At 35.9% G+C, this 19,762-nt stretch overlaps 1 protein-coding gene across 6 annotated transcripts in view; it reads right to left on the reverse strand.

Moving 5' to 3' along the window:
* Positions 1-19,762, reverse strand: part of LOC116275322 (clathrin coat assembly protein AP180-like) — a 47,839-nt gene that overhangs the window by 18,327 nt on the left and 9,750 nt on the right. For 4 of the 6 annotated variants that reach the window (XM_031667283.1, XM_031667285.1, XM_031667284.1 and 1 more), the window contains 5 exons: positions 18,990-19,073; positions 10,198-10,332; positions 8,397-8,546; positions 3,956-3,986; positions 2,968-3,079 (listed from right to left, as the gene is read on the reverse strand). In XM_031667283.1, the coding sequence (XP_031523143.1) occupies positions 2,968-3,079; positions 3,956-3,986; positions 8,397-8,546; positions 10,198-10,332; positions 18,990-19,073 (512 nt within the window). The remainder of the gene's footprint in view (positions 1-2,967; positions 3,080-3,955; positions 3,987-8,396; positions 8,547-10,197; positions 10,333-18,989; positions 19,074-19,762) is intronic. The other 2 variants (XM_031667282.1, XM_031667286.1) reach the window with 2 other exon arrangements.

A 19,762-nucleotide genomic window follows, 5' to 3' on the forward strand; every position in this document is an offset into this window, starting at 1 on the left:
TGGAACTGTAAGTCCATTAAACCTCTTTTTCTTGTAAATTGCCCAGTCTCGGGTATGTCTTTATCAGCAGTGTGAAAACGGAATAATACACTGGGCAACCACTGTCTTGGTTGTCTCATCTATAAAAATCCCCACTTGTGTGGATTCTAACTGAAAATTTGCCTTCTCCTCTTCCTTTCTACCCTAACCTCAGGCTCTAAACTTTTTTTTCTTTTGTTTTTTTGAGACAGAGACTCATTGTCGCCCAGGGCTGGAGTGTAGTGGTGCAATCTTGGCTTACAGCAACCTCCTCCTCCTGGGTTCAAGTGATTCTCCCACCTCAGCCTCCTGAGTAGCTGAGACTACAGGTACATGCCACCATGCCTTGCTAAGTTTTGCAATTCTTTTGTAGAGATGGGGTTTCACCGTGTTGGCCATGGCTGGTCTTGAATTCCTAACCTCAAGTGATCTGCCTGCCTTGGCCTCACAAAGTGCTGGGATTACAGGCATGAGCCACTATGCCCAGCCAACTTTTTTTCCTTTTCTTAACCTACAGTCTGTCTGCCAGATACTAATATTCTCATCACTGTGCCTTCCAATCCCCTTAACTCATTTTAGACTGTGCTACTACCAGTGATTGTTCTGAAACTTGTTAAAAAACAAAAGTTTTATCCTGGTGATAAGGGCAACATCACCAAAGTATAAATTCCTTAGAACAGCAAATAAGGCCTTTCTAATCCTGCACAGAAGAGAATAGGAAAATTAATTCCTTTACTTCGATAATGATAATATACACACATTGTGAGATTTTATGTCATTATGTCATATTAATAGACTTACCAAATCAGTTCTAAAAAAGCTTGTTTCTTCCTTTGGGAATTTTATTCAGATTTATTTACTCTGTCTCCCCCTTCCCATAGCAAAATAGAGGCTATCAAATGTTTCATATCTAAGAACGGAGGGCAGTCCGCTGGGCTGGAGTGCTCCTTGCTTATGGCCTCAGCACCTGGGCCAACAGGCACAAGCCATGTTTAGGGTCCCAGGGCAATAATGACAGTCCCTTTCACCCTCAAACCTTTATTCCTGGTTTGGAAATAAATTATGTATCATCCTAGGCAAAAGTTAGTTTAAAAGAGATTCGTAGTTTTCTACTAAATATCCTTCATAAGAATTAAATTGAAACCGTTTATTTTATAGCTAAATATGAAAACTGTCCTCTTAAGCACTGTTTTAAAATAATGCATAGAAAGATGTAAATAGAAAAATATCTAGATTTAATAGGTATTTTTATCATTGTTATCTGTTAGAAACCATTTCTTAAAACTAAGTTATTTCATACCGTGAACTCACCAAAGTCAGAGAACATTAAGTGCCTAAATTTCCTGCTCTCTCACAAACACCAGAAGACGAGGTGGAAAGACCAGAGGAAAATGAGTTTAGAGAACCCAAGTCTAAGCACAAAAGGTATTTTCCTTAGAAACTGTGTAATTTAATTAATGCTACTAGTACTGCTTAGTGGCAAATTCTTCATTCAAAAGGCCATTTTCAGATTGATTTGAACTTATTAAACTATTTTAAAAACTTTTTATATATGAAAATATCAATACAGCTATTTAAAAGAAAATGTGTTCCAGGTCGAGTGTGGTGGCTCATGCCTGTAATCCCACCACTTTGGGAGGCTAGGGCAGGCGTATCACCTGAGGTCAGGAGTTCTAGACCAGCCTGGCCAACATGGTGAAACCCCGTCTCTACTAAAAACTACAAAAATTAGCCAGGCATGGTGGAAGGCACCTCCAATCTCAGCTACTTGGGAGGCTGAGGCAGGAGAATCACTTGAACCCGGGAGGTGGAGGTTGCAGTGAGCCAAGAATGCACCATTGCACTCTGTCTCAAAAAAAAAAAAAAAAAAAAAAAAGGAAAGAAAAGAAAATGTGTTCTACATCCCAAAACTCAGATATTTAAATCAATTTCTGGAACACAATATTTTTAATGGTGTGTTTCTAAAACATTTTAATTAGAATTCATATTAATTTACTTCTTGCATGTTTGTTTGGCTGGCAGAAGTGAATGATGGTTAAGAATTAATTCAGGTAACAAGGAAAGGATGACATCAAGAAAGCCTTAGAGATGGGTTTGATTTAGATAGGTGGAGGTGGTAAGCAAAGGTGGAAAACTGCCAGTAAGTTTGGGAAACAGTGATTAGCTTAGTTTTGCTAAACACAGAGTGTACATAGAAAAATTATACATTTTGCTACTCCAAAAACATGTTGTTTTTGTGTCATCTAATTTCACGGAGCAATAGTTAAGTCTTTATTTCCAGTGATATGTTCTTTCCCAGAGTGAATGACAGTATTGATATATTAATAGAAGTTTAAAATACAGAAATGAAATCTATTTAAACCTTATAGAAAATATAGTGTGAGTAGTTCCAATTTTTTAAATAGTGAGCAGAAGTAATAGGATTTTAAAACGAACTTTTACTTACACAATAGAAAATTGCCCAATCTTTCTGGTAAGAAAAAAAGTTATTACTTGGTAAGACAATCAGAAAATTTGGGCAAGAAATATGATAAGATAGATAAAATGATCAATGATATGATGTGCTTTTGATAAATCATTTTCATAATTTTACAAATATGGAAGTATAAATATTAATTAAAATATTTAAAAATTTTAAAAGGTCATAATCATTATCAAATATAAAGTCAATGGAATCTGCATTTTGGTAACTTTTGCATCTTGCTTAGTTTTTGCATCTTGCTTATTTACTCTCTCTCCCCCTTCCCACAGCAAAATAGAGGCTATCAAATGTTTTCATACCTAAGAATGGAGGGCAGCCCCCTGGGCTGGAGTGCTATTTGCTTAAATTTCTTCAATTCAGAGGAATAAGTACACCGTTGGCAGCAAAGTTAGCAAAATGCAGTCTACTCAACACACTTGGAAACTGGCAAACTGCCTGCACTGCCCTGGGCTCTGACTGCTACATACCAAAGGTGCACTTGGTGGAACGCCTGCTGACCAGGTTGCTGGAGCTACTTTTGGCTGCCAGTTGGCTCCACCAGTCAACTTTTTCTCTCCAGCATTCCACTGAAGATCTCCCCTAAAATCAACCAGGCAAAACAAGCAAACAAACAAAACAACACAAGTCAGAAAAAATGGCGTGTGGCTCCTTAGATTATTTTACTCGGGTTTAAAAGCAGTTTGTTTGAGTCAAATGTTATAGTAATAAGAACAGCAATGAAAACTTACAGAGGAATCTTGCCATGCTGTATCTAAGAAAGCTTAAAAGCATTTGAAAAAATATCATTTAGAGTTTGGACCTCAGTAAGTACAGGAATTTCCTATCCTCTATAAAGAAAAGTATGTCAGAAAATCCAACTGAATTCATTTGTTATTAAAAATGCAAATAAATATATCATATATACTGTACACTTCTATTTTGTTGAATTTAAGATGCATTGATGATGGCACTTTCTGGATCTTAGAATGTTTCATACAACTGTATCATGACTGCAACCTGCCTTACAGTGATCGTAAGACACCATCCACTGAAAAATATGTCTCAATTTCAATGACAAAATATACATAAAAAAATATATTGCTTACCATTTTTACTATCCTTCCTTACAATTAATACTTCATGAAAGACTTTTTAAAATTCATGTTAGCTAGAACTATGGTAATGAATCTAGAATTTAATGCTATTAAAATATTCAAGCCACAATTCCCAAATATTTCTAGATATAACTTAGTGACAATCTCAGAGATTGAAATAGATTATTCCTTTTCATTGCAAAGCAACAGTTTGGAGCTTCCAGTAAAATAACAACAAAAATCTGTGATGAAATAAAAAAATCAATTGTGAAATTATCTAGCATGAGAATGAATAATTACTCCAATGAGTAAAATGGTTGATAGTCTCAAATGAATACAAATACACTGTCAAAAGGAAATCACATAATTTCCAAACACTTACTTTTTTGATGTGGTACCAGAAATTCCAAGATCTATAAATGGATAAAAGAAAAAAGAATGTAAATCCCTATATTCAGCTTATATGATAGGACATTTAAAAGATCAAAGAATCAGAAGTCTATAAAAACGTCCTTATTTTGCCTAGGAATGACTGCATTCAGTTATATAGAAAACAAACTATATTAGGAAATATTTTCATAAATTAAAGATTTTCTTTTATTTCATGTTAGACTTAAGGATCCATTTTAATGTCAACTGGTGTCCAGAAAAGAGCAAATATACCAGGTTTGATGTTGCTATTTTAGAAAGGCTGCTATCTGGGGACTTGGTTAGTAAATTGTTCTCTATACTGGGATAAAAGTTTCCCTAAATGATAAAGGTGGATCGCTGTGCCTACACTATTTGTACAAATGATATTGCTTATGCTGAATATCCACTTTTGTTCTGCAAGTCTGAAATTTTGGTACATGCCAGGCAGAAGGTGCCTACATGATCACTGCCCAATAAAGACTCTGGGTGTGGAGTCTCTAAAGGTCTTCTTTAGGCATTAACACCTCACACATGCTGCTGCATTTTTGTTCCTGGGTGACGAGTATGTTCTTCTCCTCAAGGGAGAGACAGAGCATAAGGAAGTCTGCATGTGGATTCTTCTAGACTCTGTTTGTCTTTTCCCCTTATCATCAGCCGTGTATCCTTCCTCTGCTTCCGTAATAAATCTCAGCTGTGAGTACAACGATGTGCTGAGTCCCACGTGTCCTTCTAGTGGCTCTGTGAATTCCTTGACATAGTCGGCTTAATCAGTCTGCTCTAATGTCAATTCATTTATTACTTCAGAAAATATTTATTGAGCATCTACATATGCCAGGCACCGTTTTAGGTACTTGGAACATGTTAGTAAAGAAAACAGTCGGAGAGTCCTATCCTGGAGAAACTTGTGTTCTGATGGTGTCAGACAGATGACAAAACAATAAAAAAGTAAATGATATAGGCTGCTAGAAGGCGATATGGAAAGCTTACGGAAAAAATGAAAAGGAAGGGCAGAGTAAGTGGGGTTGAAAAAAATGAAAAGGAAGGGCAGAGTAAGTGGGGTTGAAGGGGTAAGATAAGCATGGGGCTAGAGAATATTACACAGGGAACTTGGGGAAGGATTCATAGAGGTGAGACTTGGGCAAAGCTGAGCAGAGATCTGGGTGAGAGTTTTCTAGGCAGAGGGAACAGCCAGGACAATAGCCCTAATCAGATGAATAATCAATGTATTAGAGGATGAAGTTAATATTTATTTCTTACCAAATCTTGGCATTACAAAAGAGAATAAGGTATATTTTAACTGAACACCAAATATAAAAATGATTACCCATAATTTTAGTTATTTTTTTCTTTTTTAAAAGACAAAATTCATTTTAAAATTTATTTTTCAATTAGACTATAAAACTAAATCTCTATGTATTAAATGATTAAAAAGCTAAACCAAGTATTTATGCCTGTTCATGTGAAAAAGCAAAAGAAAGCAGAAGTGTATCTTACACATGTATATATGAATCCCTTGTCAAATTTTGTGGCAGACAGGAATGAGCACCTCAGGGCCTGGGCCTCTGTTGCAAGCTAGGTCTCCTGGGAGGAAGGCTCTGGGATGGAGATTAGCATGCAGGAAATTTATTTTGAAAGGGAAGAGAGGAAACTGTGATTGGGCAAGACTGCAATGCAGTCTTAATAGAAGCCTCAGCTAACACTGAAAAATGTTTTATAAAAACATTTTTATTGAGATATAATTCACATACCATAAAATTCACCCCTTTAAAGTGCATAATTCAATGGTTTTAGTTTATTCACAGTGTTAATATAGAACTTTTTTTGTCACAACAAAAAGAAACCCTGTACCGATTAGCAGTCACTCCTCTTCCTCTCCACTTCCCTCAGCCCCTTGAAGGCCCAGTCTACTTCCTGTCTCTATGCATTTGTCTATTCTGGACATTTCATATAAATGGAATCGTATATGAAAATACATAGTCTTTTGTGTCGGACTTCTTTCACTTGGCTTGTTTTCACAGTAAATCCAGTTGTAGCATGTATTAATACTTCATTTCTTTTTATTGCCAAATAATATTTCATCATGTAGATATATCACGTTTTGCTTGTCCATTCATCAAGTGATGAACATTAGGGTTGTCTACTTTTTGGCTATTATGAATAACGATACTATAATCATTCATGTACAAATTTTTGTGTGCATGCACATTTTCATTTCCACTCCATACACCTAGGAGTGGAAATGCTGAGTCATACGATAATCTATGTTTAACATTTTGAGTAACTATCAGACTTCTTTCTATAGCAGCTAAACCATGTCACATTTTTACCAGCAATGTCTGTGGGTTTCAAGTTTTCCATTTCCTCATCAATACTGGTTATATGTCTTTTTAATTATCTCCATCCTAATGGGTATAAAGTGATATCTTATTTGGTTTTGATTTGCATTTCACTGATGAATAATGTGCATATTGGTCATTTGTACATATTCTTTGGAGAATACAGGTGCTTGGGTCAAAAGGTCTATTCAAAAAATATGTTTGCCATTTAAAAAACTGCATTGTTTGTTTTTTCATTATTGAATTGTAAAAGTTCTTTATTCTGAGTACAAGTCTCTTTTCTGATAAATAATTTGCAAATGTTTTCTCCCATTCTACGGTTTGTCCTTTCACTTTCTTACTGGTATTGTCTACAGCACAAAAGTATTTTGATATATTCCTATTTATCTATTTTTTCTTTTGTTTCTTGTACTTTTGGTGTCATATCTAAGAACCAAACATAACCTAATCTAAGGTCATAAGGATTTACTCCTATGTTTTCTTCTAAATGTTGTATAGATTTAGCTCTTACATTTGGTTGTATGACCTATTGTGAATTAATTTTTTTGGTATAAGGGTAAAATTTCATTCTTTTTCATGAAGTTATTTAGTCTTTTCCCAATATTTTTCTCCTGAAAAGAATGTCTTTTCCCTCACTGAATGGTCTTGGTATCCTTGTCAAAAATCATTTGACTATATATGTGGGTTTATTTCTGGGATCTTTATTCTATACCTTTGGTCTCTAAGTCTATCCTTATACCAGTACCATTTGTCCTGATTATTGTAGCTTTGTAGAAGTTTTGAAATTGGAAACACAATTGATTCAAATTTTTTCTTTTTCAAGATTGTTTGGCCATCACTCTAGCAGGTTAGCTTCTTTCAGCTGGGATCATTCTCAAAGGTGGTTGACAGCTGAGGGCTGTGTGTTGGTGGCACTCTCAGCAGCTGGAGGTATGAGTCCTTTATTTCTGAAAGGGGATACAGTATAGTATGCAGAAAAAACAATCACTTAGTGAGATGAAATTTTAGTGTAGGAGGAAATAGTCAAATAACCTCTCCCTGGGTGTTATAAAAGTATTTTCATGGTTGCTAAAACCACAGGGAAGGAATGGAAAACAAAATGTATGTCCACAGGGAAATTCACAGGTAAAGAAGTCTCTATCAGTGATCTGCTAAACTTTTGATACTGCCTTGAATATTACATATCTACAGCGGTAAACCCATTCACATGAATACAAAATTCAGAATTAGGAGCAAAGGTCGATCTTTATAATAGCTGCCCTCCTCCCTAGGACTCTCTCCTTCACCGACTCAGCTCCAGTCACTCAACTCCTGGATGTCCCTTGAATCTGCCAGGCAATCTTCTGCCTCAAAGCCTTTGCACTGACTATTTCATTTTCCTGCAGATGTCCTTCTTTAGATCATCTTTAGTTTACCCCTTTACCTTCAAAATCTTTGCTCAAATTTTACCTTCTTATTGAGGCTTGCTTTAACTCCTACCCTGCAGCACTCCCAGCTCTCCTTTGTCTGTTCCGTTTTTCTCCATGGAACTTATGATCTAACATGCTATACAATTTATTTATTTTAAAGTTTGTGTCTGCCCTTCCCAAGTGCCATAAGTACAGACATTTTTATCTGTTTTGCTTACTGGTTTATCTCTAGAGCCTGGAATAATGCTTGGTACTCAATAAATATTTGTTGAACAAATGACTGAAACTCAGTTGGATACTCAATTTATAAAGATACTGTGCTTCATGTAAGTTCTCTATGTTCTTATTTCCAAATGAAATGGAAAGTTAAGTGCTTATTACACATAATACACTTGGTTTCATACTTGTATATGCTCCCTAATTATACCTTTAATACTTTAGATTACAATGACATGGGTATTGCTCATGAGCCAATGGTATAGGAACTGTTTGCCTTCCAAGGACCTGCACTGGGTAAAGCACTAAGTATTTCTATTCCCTCCCTGCTATACTCACCCGTAAGAGACTCCAGAAACAAAACATATGAGATGAGAGAGAGAGAGAGAGAGACAAAAAACAATTCACATATGCTTCAGTTAAAAAAAAAAAAAAAAACTAGATTACTCACTGCCTACTAAGCTGGCAAGAGAAGAATCAAGATCACTTCCAAGTGCTTTGCTGGCTGCCATCGCAGGACTGGGTGGTACCATTGAGACAGGTGCAGGCTGCCCAGCTGGTGCCATGGTTGGCATCAAAAGATCACCTAGACCATCAAACACTGGAAATCAAATGGACTAGGTTCAGAATAATTAAAAACAAAAAAAGCTCATATGCAAAATTAAAGCAAAACTGTCTTTCGATAAACTATGGAAACAAGTGAATACACAATCTTATAAAAGAAGGCATGTAATTCACACTTTCCATGACTGTAACACCAAGAAGAACATGTCGACATATGTCTACTCATAAAGTATGAAAATACTAATGAACATGAACAAGGATGGAAAAAAATCTGTATAATGTATAGGAATGAACACAGACTTTGCAGCCAGAACTGGGCTTCAATTCAGCTGCATGCCTCACTGGCTATATGACTTTAAGAAAATTACTCTCTGAGCTTTTTAGTTTTCTCATCTGTAAATGGGGAGAGTATGACCAATACATGGCTTTGTTATAAATATTAAATTAGGTGATATATGTCATGTGTTTATTATAATGCTTGCTTTATATGGGCACTCAATATTGCCATTGTTGCTCTTATTCAAGAAAACAGCAAAAAGACTTCTAATGTGCTTTATGGCGAAGTCTAAATAATTTACTCTGAAAACCTAAAATGTTTACTTTAAAAATAATTCTTAAATGAGAAAATAATGCATCTCTTAGTTTCCTACGAAATTAGGAAACAAAACATCTGATATAACAGTCAGCATCTAGTAATAGGCATCTGAAAAAGTTGATCACATTTTAGAAGTAATAATTTTGATTTTTTTCTCTCTAATTAGAGCAATCATTTCTGGTTGTAACTCTAAGGGCATAAGTAAATTAAATACTATTTTAAATATCAGGGATCAAATGCATCATTGATGGCTCCTGATCACCAAATAAGTTACTAATTGTTCAGTTCCTAGAATACAGAAAGTCCATTCAAAATGCAGACACATAGCATTTGCATAAGACATTGCTAATATGTTATCTATGTCAAAAACTTTGTAGTTATAAAATTTTATCAAAAAACTATGCATATCTACCACAACAACTACTATACAATAATTTTAAAGTGAAAAAGGACAGCATTCAACTAGGCACTGGCAATAGAAGCAACCAAATTGTCAGGCAGAGGATTTATTTGGGGTGTTTCTGAAACACATTTAATTGCCGAAAACTCACCAATTGAAAATTTGTAGTAAGGACCCAGCATGGGAAGAGTAGAATGGAAGAGAATACAAACAAAATGACAGCAGTGATGAAAGGTTAAAGGCAGGCAAAGAATACTATTTGTGTCTCAACTTCATAAAACTGAGGGCCATGCAGGCTTCAGAGGATGTAAGCAACAGCAGTGGGAGTGTTCACATATTCAAACACTGTACAAAGATTTAGTACAAAGTATTTGTTTTTCTTTAACCAGCTCTAAACCATGTGCATGTAAGCTCAGGCAAATAGATAGTGTGCAGATTAAGTTAGATTTCTGCTAAAAATAAACAGAAACAGAGAAAGGATTGCAGGTTATTCTTATGGATACCAATATGTACTGTAAATTTTAATTTAAGTTACTGAATGAGAGATTTATTAATGTTTTATAAACCAAATTATCACTCAATATTTGCTTGTTGTAAATTTCCTGATAGCATACTAACCTTAGGTAGTTTTTTTTTATTATTATTATTATTACCAGGACACATGAAAATAATGTTTGAAAGTCACTGCCTCACCTGATGGATCAAAGGAGCTGCTGCTGGAAGTTGAAGGCGTTGTCCCAAAAGCTGCCTCAAAATTGGGCTGTAGCAGGTTATTCTGAGCTGGAGTCACTGGAGATGGGGAAGGGGCCATGAAAGAACCCCCAAATCCTGAAAAAAATGTTCCAAAAAAACATAAGCAGAAATAACATAAAGGTGGGTAAAGGCCATAAAAACAGAATTTAAAAAGTTACAGAAAAGTGAAAAGGAATTGATTGCATGTTGATTAGCAGTGAGTGAAACAGAGTAGCTCTAAAAAGTTGTTCAAGCATAATATTTTGATATCTGATATGCATTAATGAGAGATTTAATTTAATTAGAAATAAGATAGCACACAAGTATACCCTTATTAAGAGGAAACTATAGCAAGTAAATCTATTATTACAATGGAGTATATAAAACAAAGAAGGTATCACTAGGGCTAAAATTCAGATACTGAAATTTTATGTTTCTTCAAATCATAATATCTGGTTTCAGAAAATGTTTACTGCAAATTATAATAAAATGCAAATACAAATCATAAAAATACACATCAAATCTTTAACATCTATCATACATGTTCTAGCCCCCCTGCTGTTACCACCAGTGCAGATCCCTACAACACTGCTCTCTGGATTCATGAACAGTCATAGAGTGGGATGCAATCCTGTCTCTAGTCTAGATCTCCTCCAATCTAGTCTCCACAGTGCAGCCAGAGTGATCTTTCCAAGTGGAAAATGTTGACAAAGTTACTTCTCCAAAATCTTCTATCAGCTTCCCACAATTTTTCAATTCATATAATTTGAATTCCTTTGGATAGTGATCAGGTCCTTCTGTCTCTACCCACTGGCCCCTGCAGCAAGGCAGGCTGCAGCTGTGATCCGCCACTAGCAGTGTCAGATGCCTGCTCTGGGAGGAATTCCTTGCCCTCACACTGCTACCCACTACCAGCTGCACCCCACCCACATCCCCATATACATGCCGAGTATTCTCAGCACTTGGTACATGGCCCCATGCTACTCTCATTACATGTATTTATCCCCACTGCCCTGACTCCAACCCCAAGATGGCTTTATGAGGCCAGGAACTGTGTCTTCTTTTCATGTTTTTTCCACTAATATTCTGCATAGTGCCTAAAACACTGAATTAATGCTTATTAAATGAAGGACACTTTTGAATATAAAAGGTGAGGACAAATCAAAGACTACTGTAAAGTATTGCAACCTCAGATTAACTATTTATCCTTTGATGGTTAGAAGCAAAACATTTCTCTCAATCAACAAACAGAAACAGAAGCAGAGATCACTCTGTATTGCTGCTGAACAAAAATATACAACCTGTGAAGGAAGTGATTTCTTAACAAGACACAGGATGATGTTCTATTATAAAAGAATTTATTACTACCAGAAGTCATTCCTTTTTACAGCTTAAGTATATATTCCTTTCAAATCCAGTCATTGTCTCTTCTTCACAAACTGCTTGCAAAAACAATGTTTCAGAAAACATTCTTAAGTTTACATTTCATAGAATCAATATATAATTTTGAAAATGATTTCCACTAAAATTCTCTACTATTTTCTAAAGAAGGTGGCAATGCTGTTCAAGTTATATTATTCCTAGAAATTGACAGTGATGTGGGTTTAGGCTTTCCTCATATGTGTATGAAAAAATTTTAATTTGGAAAAAAAGTTACTTATTAGATGATCTTTACAGTTCATGATGGCTACTTTAAGTGATTTTAGTATTTGAATGGCATAAGTATCATGTAACTTTCTTTACTGGAGAAGACATTCTCTAAATCAGTAAGAGCTTAGCCCAGCAAAGGTAGGTTAAAAGTAATTATTTTTGTGAATGTGACCATTTTGATTTTAGGAAGATTGGTAGCTGTATTAATGTTGATTTTTAAGAAACATTATCCTGCACCTCAAGTTGGAGTGTGTCTAGTTAATTAAATTATATTGTGATTCTCTTTCTATAGGTGAATGTAGAGACAATCTGACTCTTGACTTCTTAAAACTTGGCCACGGAAAGGACAATTTATTTTAGAATCACAGCAGATTAGTGTTGGAAAGGGCCTCAGGATCATCTGATTCAGTCCTGTCATCTCATGGCTAGAAGAAATGACTCAAAGAGAAATTAACACACTGGTAAGATTCAGCAAAAAGAGGAAAAAGAGTGCATTTACCTAGGACACTCTGCTTAGTGCTATTTCCACTTTATGCTAAGATCACATCTATAGGTGAACCAATAAAGCTGTTCACTGAAAAAAACATAGTGCCTTCTCTAAGAAAATTAAAGGTAAAGCCAACATTGGCCTGGGGTTCACCAAGTGCCAGGCACTGTTCTAGGTTTCCTTTTTTAGGGTGAACCATATGAACGACACGAATGACTGATATTTGACTGTTTTGATCCTAGAAAACCAGCAGTTTTAAACGGTTCAATCTAAAACACACATTAGCTTATCTACTCTTTATAACAACCCCATGAAGTTCAAAGATGAGAAAGCTGAGGTCAGAGATGTTAAATAATTTGTATGAAGGCAAACGGTGGATCCAGGATTCCACACAGGAATTCTCCAGAGTCTGGACTCTTTGCCACTGTACCACACAGCCTCTTTCCCACATCCAGAAAAAATGCTGTAGTGGTAACCTTCCTATACATTTATAAAATTTTCGAGATCTGGCAGGATGACTTTTTCCCATTATACTTGGTTCTTATGAAGTAAGTGTCCTCACAAGCCTAGAATAATTAAACAGCTATTAGGTGATATAAAATGACCAATTGATTATGTCAAAAAATTGCTATAATGAAGAACTAAACAGGAACATTACAGACATTAATGAAGAGTTTGAGGAATTCCTCCTGGTAACTAACTGAAAAGTTTTAAGGCCCTGGAATAGAGTTAATAGGAAAATCTAAACAACTAATCTTTCTATGTGGTTCTAATTTATATTAAGAAAGATGTTTACACGGGTACAGTGGCTAATGCCAGTAATCCCAGCACTTGGGGAGAGGTTGTGGCAGAGGATCATTTAAGGCCAGGAGTTTGAGACCAGCCTGGTCAATATAGCAGACCTCATTTTATACATATATATATATATATCTATATATATAAAAGCCAGGGGGCATGATGGCACATGCCTGTAGTCCCAGCTGCTCAGGAGGCTGAAGTGGGAGGATTGCTTCAGCTCATCAGTTCTAAAGGCTGCAGTGAGCTATGTTCACACCAGTGCCCTCCAATTTATGCAACAGAGGGTGACCTTGTTGCTTAAAAAAATAAAAATAAAAACAAAAAGGTGCTCTATGGAATGGAATTGGAAACAGGGTAAGGCTTTTGTGTGTCCTGTAGTCATATTTGAACTGTCCTACATTATAACTGAAGAGCCAACTGTTTTCAGGTACTCAAGCATCTGTTGACACACTGCTTTTTAATCACAAATGATTAGTCTTATGAATGTATTGTTCTAAAAGGGAGTAGCCTAGACACTTAATGAAGTTCTATTGATTCAGATATAACAAATCTGACTGGCATAGTCTACATGGTCTATATAACACATCATATCGTTTCAGTTGTAAGAGTACAATTTTTTTTTTTTTTTTGAGATGTCTGTCTCGGTCTGTCACCAGGCTGGAGTGCAATAGCACCATCTCGACTCACCGCAATCTCCACCTCCTGGGTTCAAGGCATTCTCCTGCCTCAGCCTCCCAAGTAGCTGGGATTACAGGTGCATGCCACCACACCCAGGTAGTTTTTGTATTTTTAGTAGTGACGGAGTTTCACCATGTTGGCCAGCACAGTCTCAATCTCCTGACCTCGTGATCCACCTGCCTCGGCCTCCCAAAGTGCTAGGATTATAGGTGTGAGCCACTGTGCCTGGCCGCAAGAGTACAATTTTAATACTATTGCTACAGACACTCCCACACAGGATGATAGAATTGATCCTCTGTAGACCTTTACCCTTTAGAGGAAATTTTTACTTTTTAATTCCACACTGGGCATGTTTGTATTTTAAATTCAGTTCAAGGACTTCTGTGACTCATTTTAAGCAATTAATGTGGTTAAGAGAACAAATGCAAAACTACAAAGAGCCTCATAGGCTGGACCATATAGTCCCCTGTCTTTGCAACTAAAGATAGGATGTGAAATACTCTTATACTAGTACAGATTTATGGTGCAGTCACCCTAAAATTGTGTCTATTATGGAAAAACATGGTTGTCCTGCTTGATGCCAACCTCAGATATTAGGCATATTCCTCAACACACCTAACTTCCTTAACAGTCCATTTTTACCTTTGTCATCCAGTAATCTGCCTCTAGCTTTCAAACATATATATTTTCAATTGGTATATTTTGAGCAGAGTTTGACAGCTTTAAGCTTCACTGTATGAAATACTTACTTTTATTATTTAAAAACTTAACTTTCAAGTTTTTATTCAGATGCTACCTGAGATATGGATAATATCTGTATCCTACCAGTAATCTCAATGGCTTAGAGAGAATTACTCATTGTTGCTATGGATTCTCCTCTCTGCTTCCTCCTCTCCCCATTACTCCCTTTCTTCATCATTTTGAGAATGATTTTTCTAGTCTGGCCTCATTGGAAGTTGTCTCCTCCAGAATTTTTTATCATTTCACTATATTGCATGCACCAAACACCTTAAAATTTTTACTCAAGGGGTAGAAGACGACTAAGGCAATATTTCAAGTGCTGTTTAATTCTGGAATTGCTATTATCTGACAGTTCTCGAACTGAATTTGAATAAAGAAGAATAATAGTTTTTATGACAGATAGGTTCATTTTCAAGAGACTATCCACTTAGTCTTTGTTTTCAAGTTTCAAAATACATACCAATTTTTAATAAAGCCTTCTCCTCAATTTTAAAATGGTTCTTAATTTTTAGTTTAAAATCTCTAAAATCATTTTAACATTTAATTATATCATATATTTACTGCCTTATCTTTATGATTCACATGTAAATACATTCCCTCAAAAAAATGTAATCTTAGCCATGGGGTAAGAGTCCTTAGTCCAGTGACCAAGGTTCCCTTTGAACAGTCTAAACCTCCCATGACAGTGTCTGCATATTATTATTTTTTCATTCTTTCTCAAAACAGTTTTATTACTAACAGACAATCACAGGATTTTAGAGAATCTGTTTCTCTCTTCTTTCTCTCTGATTCTGATCATATTTGTGGGCTTGTTAACCATGACTAGGCTCACTTATTTATTTATTTTAAAAAAAATCCTCTTAGTTTCAATAGACTCTGGACTTAGCTGATTCTTCCCCCAAATAAACACAGACACAACTATAATACAAATGCTAAGCTTCACTGCAAATTACTATACACAGTGCCCCCAAATATTTGTCCTACTTAATATGCATTAAACAAAAAATGTATGAGAATTGTGAAAACTCAGGAACAACCAATTGTCAGCTACGTTACATATATAAATGTGACGGTGGTTTTATATTGTGTTTATTAGCAGAAAGTTTTTCATTTTTCTTTTCTTTTTTTTTTGGCTAGGAAAGCTGCTCCTAGTTCACAGGATAGAATTATATTAATATTCCATGATGTTCTTTAGTGAGAAATTGTCTTCCTTATGCTTTGATACTTGAACAAGTGTGAGAAATCTTTTTCTATAAGAAAACAGGGAAGTATGAAAAATTAGCCCCCCAAATTAAGCCCTACAGAAATTAAAAGTAAGTTAAAATTTCTTACACTAGTTTTTTTTTTTTTTTTTTTTTTTTTTCTTGTAGAGACTAGGGTTTCACCATGTTGGCCAGGCTAGCTCGAACTCCTGACTTCAAGTGATCTGCCCATCTCGGCCTCCCAAAGTGATGGGATTATGATTGTGAGACACTGTGCCAAAGCCCTTATATCAGGATATAAGGTGAAATAATAGTTTACATTGTGCCAAATAAATCAGGCACTGACATATGTACACATTAAATTACAAGAATTGTTTTGAAAGCAAATGAGACATTAAAACTCACCTATACTGATTTACATTGAATATTAATTTATTTAAATAGAAAAGAAGAAAGAAAGTGTACACAATATATAACTTTTCCTATCACTGAAAGAGTCACAAGAAGATGCAGTAGAAGAAATGGAAAGTATACAGTAAATGAGACCTATGTAGATGATATTGGGTACTTTCATTGCTCATTTTCTCCTCTTTTTTACCCCATTTTAATAAGACTTCAAAATGGACAACACAACTGAATCATTTTATTTTTTTGTAAAGTGAACTAACATACTTTTGTTGTACACTTCCCCTGCGGGACCTGTCCATGCAAGCTGTGCAGTTGTGGCACAGGTATGTGCAGTTACACCTGGCAGCAGGTGACAAACCCCTTCAGGCTTGTTCTAGATGTGTTTTTAGATCTTATTATGGACCCCAGGGTCAAACCTCTTGGCTCTGTTACTGACCTCTGACTTGGAATTGAATGGGAACACTCCTTTTTCCCACAGGCTTTGGCCTTTCAGCTCCAGTTTCCAGTGTCCTGGGCTCTTTTGGAAACACAATATCTCAGGTTCTAGCCTTGGAGGGCATAGAGGGCCACAATGCAGGAGGACCCTGGAGTAGACAGTGTGGCTGTGCAGCACTGGAGATGGTCAACAGTGGCTGACCGCTCTGCCAGGCTCCTGTCTGGTAGGCTTCAAATCCCCATTTGAGATCTGTGGCAGGGGATGGGTTACCCAGGAGAGAAAGAAAGAATTCACAGGTTTCTGTGAAAGGCCAGAGCATTTGATTTTATGGGCCGTTTTAACCTTGACTATAACTTCAAAGCGAAATGTTTGTAATCGCTAATCTCATTTTAAAGTTAACAAGGTCATGATCCCCCAAATAGCTATGAAAACTATGCTATTTCTGTGGCATATTAAAATCTTATTGCTGAACCCCCAAAATGTGTATGAAGTTTAGTGGTTTAGTAAGAGTTTGAAAGTTTCTGTAGCCAATTTGAAGCTTATATAAGAATATCTAGGCCTGGAGAAAAGCCAGGCAAACGAGTGGTTTATTTCACCAAGTAACCAGCTGTGGTTTGTGTTAAGTATACTGCCTCTTATTATCTCTGCAACTTCCAAAGTTCTCAGCAATATCATGGTGGGTCCCTGGTTCTTCAATGTTGAGGAAAATACCTAGTGGTAGTCACTGGTATGAGTGGTTTCAGCACACAAAACTGTCATGTTTGATCAAGGTAGTCTGGAAAGGATGGGAAAGACACTAGAGAACTATTGCCCCTGGGAAAGACTGTTAAATAGCCAGTCTGAATTACCCATGGAAGGAAAGGCTAACAGCTGGGCTATGACTACCTGCTTCAGCTTCCTGCGGAAAGATTTTACCTCAACTTAAACTTCTTACAACTCTGAAGGCTGATGAGGATCCTTTAGGATCTGCCATTACTCACTACTAATCCAAGAATAAATGTTCCTTAGCTTGCTGTACCTGGTGCCAGGACTGTTTATTGTATAACTTGTAATTTTATGGGCTATATCCATACTAAAAAAGGGAACTATTCATATGTTCTATCAAGGTCTACATGGCTAGCACTAGCACAGTATTTAAGATGTAAGACTTCAGACATGCATGGCAGCTTCCCAGTGGTGATGTGACCTATGCTCTTGTCAGTCCCTTGTCAACCTTAGGACCAAAATTCATCCCTTGTGGTGACTGTGGAGGGACCTCAGAATCTGCATCTGAGTAAATGAGTGCTCTGTGATACTACTGTTGTGCTTCCTGTTACGTACTCTTCTAAGTAAAATCAGAGTAAGATAAGCCAACAATGTCTTGTGAGTTTGACTAATAATCTGAACTTAAACTTACTACTGTGGTCTTGCAACTGGTCTTTCATAATGCTTTGCTTATGAAAATAATAATTTCTAGGTCAAGGCTATCACTAAGCACAACTCTGTCTTGCTCCCAAGGAAGACCAATACTTGGCTTTTACCATTTTTGAGTCCTTGAACTGTTTCCTTTTATCATATATATACTACCTGGGCCACAAGCAGTAATCCTAGGCAAACTGTACCAATCTATTTCACACTATGACCCTGTTGAACTGAGATCACCCCATGTGCTTTCACATAGAAAAATGATCAGCTTGTTAAAAAAAAAAAAAAAAAAAAAAAAAGGTGGTCTATGTAATAGCAGTTTTGACCCAATGGTAGGAGTCTATAACAGTTTCTCGTGGAGTGATTCATATATTATGAAACCTATTTTCAAACATCATGGTACATTTCCCCACAAATTCCTTTAAAAAAATATGGGCATAGACATTCCAAGACAAAAATTGTTACATAAGCATATTACCTTTTAAATAATCTAAAGGAAACATGTTGACTGAAACTAAGGCAGATTTGGAGCATCCAAGAAGCCACAAAAGTGGCTTGTATACAGCTGCAATTTTAAGACTAATTTCATAAAACCCTGAGAAATAATCAAACTTCTATTGTACAATGACTTAATTTTCAATTTCATGTCTTTTAAAATTATTTTTAAAAAATAATTTCAATTTTGTTTCAGATTTGGGGGGGCAAGTACAAATTTGTTACATGGATGTATTACGTGATGCTGAAGTTCGGAGTATGATTGATCCTGTCACCCAAGTAATAAGCATAGTACCCAATATTCAGTTTTTCAATCCTTTGCCCCCTCCCTCAATTTCATGTCTTGAAAGAAAAAGAAAACATGCACCCTGTAATTTATGTAATTTTTATAATTGTTACTTATAAAAATATATCCAAATTTAATTTCTACAAAATACCATTTTAATTGAATTACCAGCTAGTAGGTCTGCCGATGCTGATGAACTAGAAGCAGCCTGAGATGCAGGTTGGGGTTCAGAAGCACTACTTCCAAACGCATCTATCCATTGTGCAGCAGAAAAGTAAGAAAGCGTAAAAAGTAAGTACAGTAAGGAATTTAAGTATTATGTAGAGAAATGCAGAGACATGACAGTGTACAGTGAGCTTGTCTTTTGTGGGTGTGTGAAATGATCACATGAATTGAATTATGCTCCCACAGAGGTATTCTCTCAAAAAGAGTTCTAAAATATTAACAAGTAAAGGGAATTCTTTTTTTTTTTTTTTTTTTTAAGAATAAAATTTTTGGACCAAACCCTGTCATCTGTCAAAACAGAAGCAAGGTTTTAAACTTTTTACCTAAAGGTATTAAAACAGAATTTTTCAATTTAAAATTATATTAAATGTTTAAAAAATTAATAGACTTAATTCAAGGAGCAGTAATATTATTTGTACCTACATGTCAAGGTTTAGTGTTTATTTGACACAAGTCTTGAGCTCCCAAATATCAGACACTGTAACATCTTTGTATTCCTCATGTACCCATCATGGAATGTCCACGATGCTTTAATGTACAGGAGGTACTCAACGTGGGTTAAGCTTTCTAAGGATGGTATTTAAGTTCAAGAGTTAATTCAGTACATCTTTCTGCCCTCAGATAACACATAAAGGCAGAGGGAAATATATTCAGTTTTAACTGGCTTGTTTTAATTTCTGAATTATTTATTAATAGGTCATGTTTATTTGGCTTTT

The sequence above is a fragment of the Papio anubis genome, chromosome 6 (assembly GCF_008728515.1).
Source record: "Papio anubis isolate 15944 chromosome 6, Panubis1.0, whole genome shotgun sequence".
Taxonomy (NCBI): domain Eukaryota; kingdom Metazoa; phylum Chordata; class Mammalia; order Primates; family Cercopithecidae; genus Papio; species Papio anubis.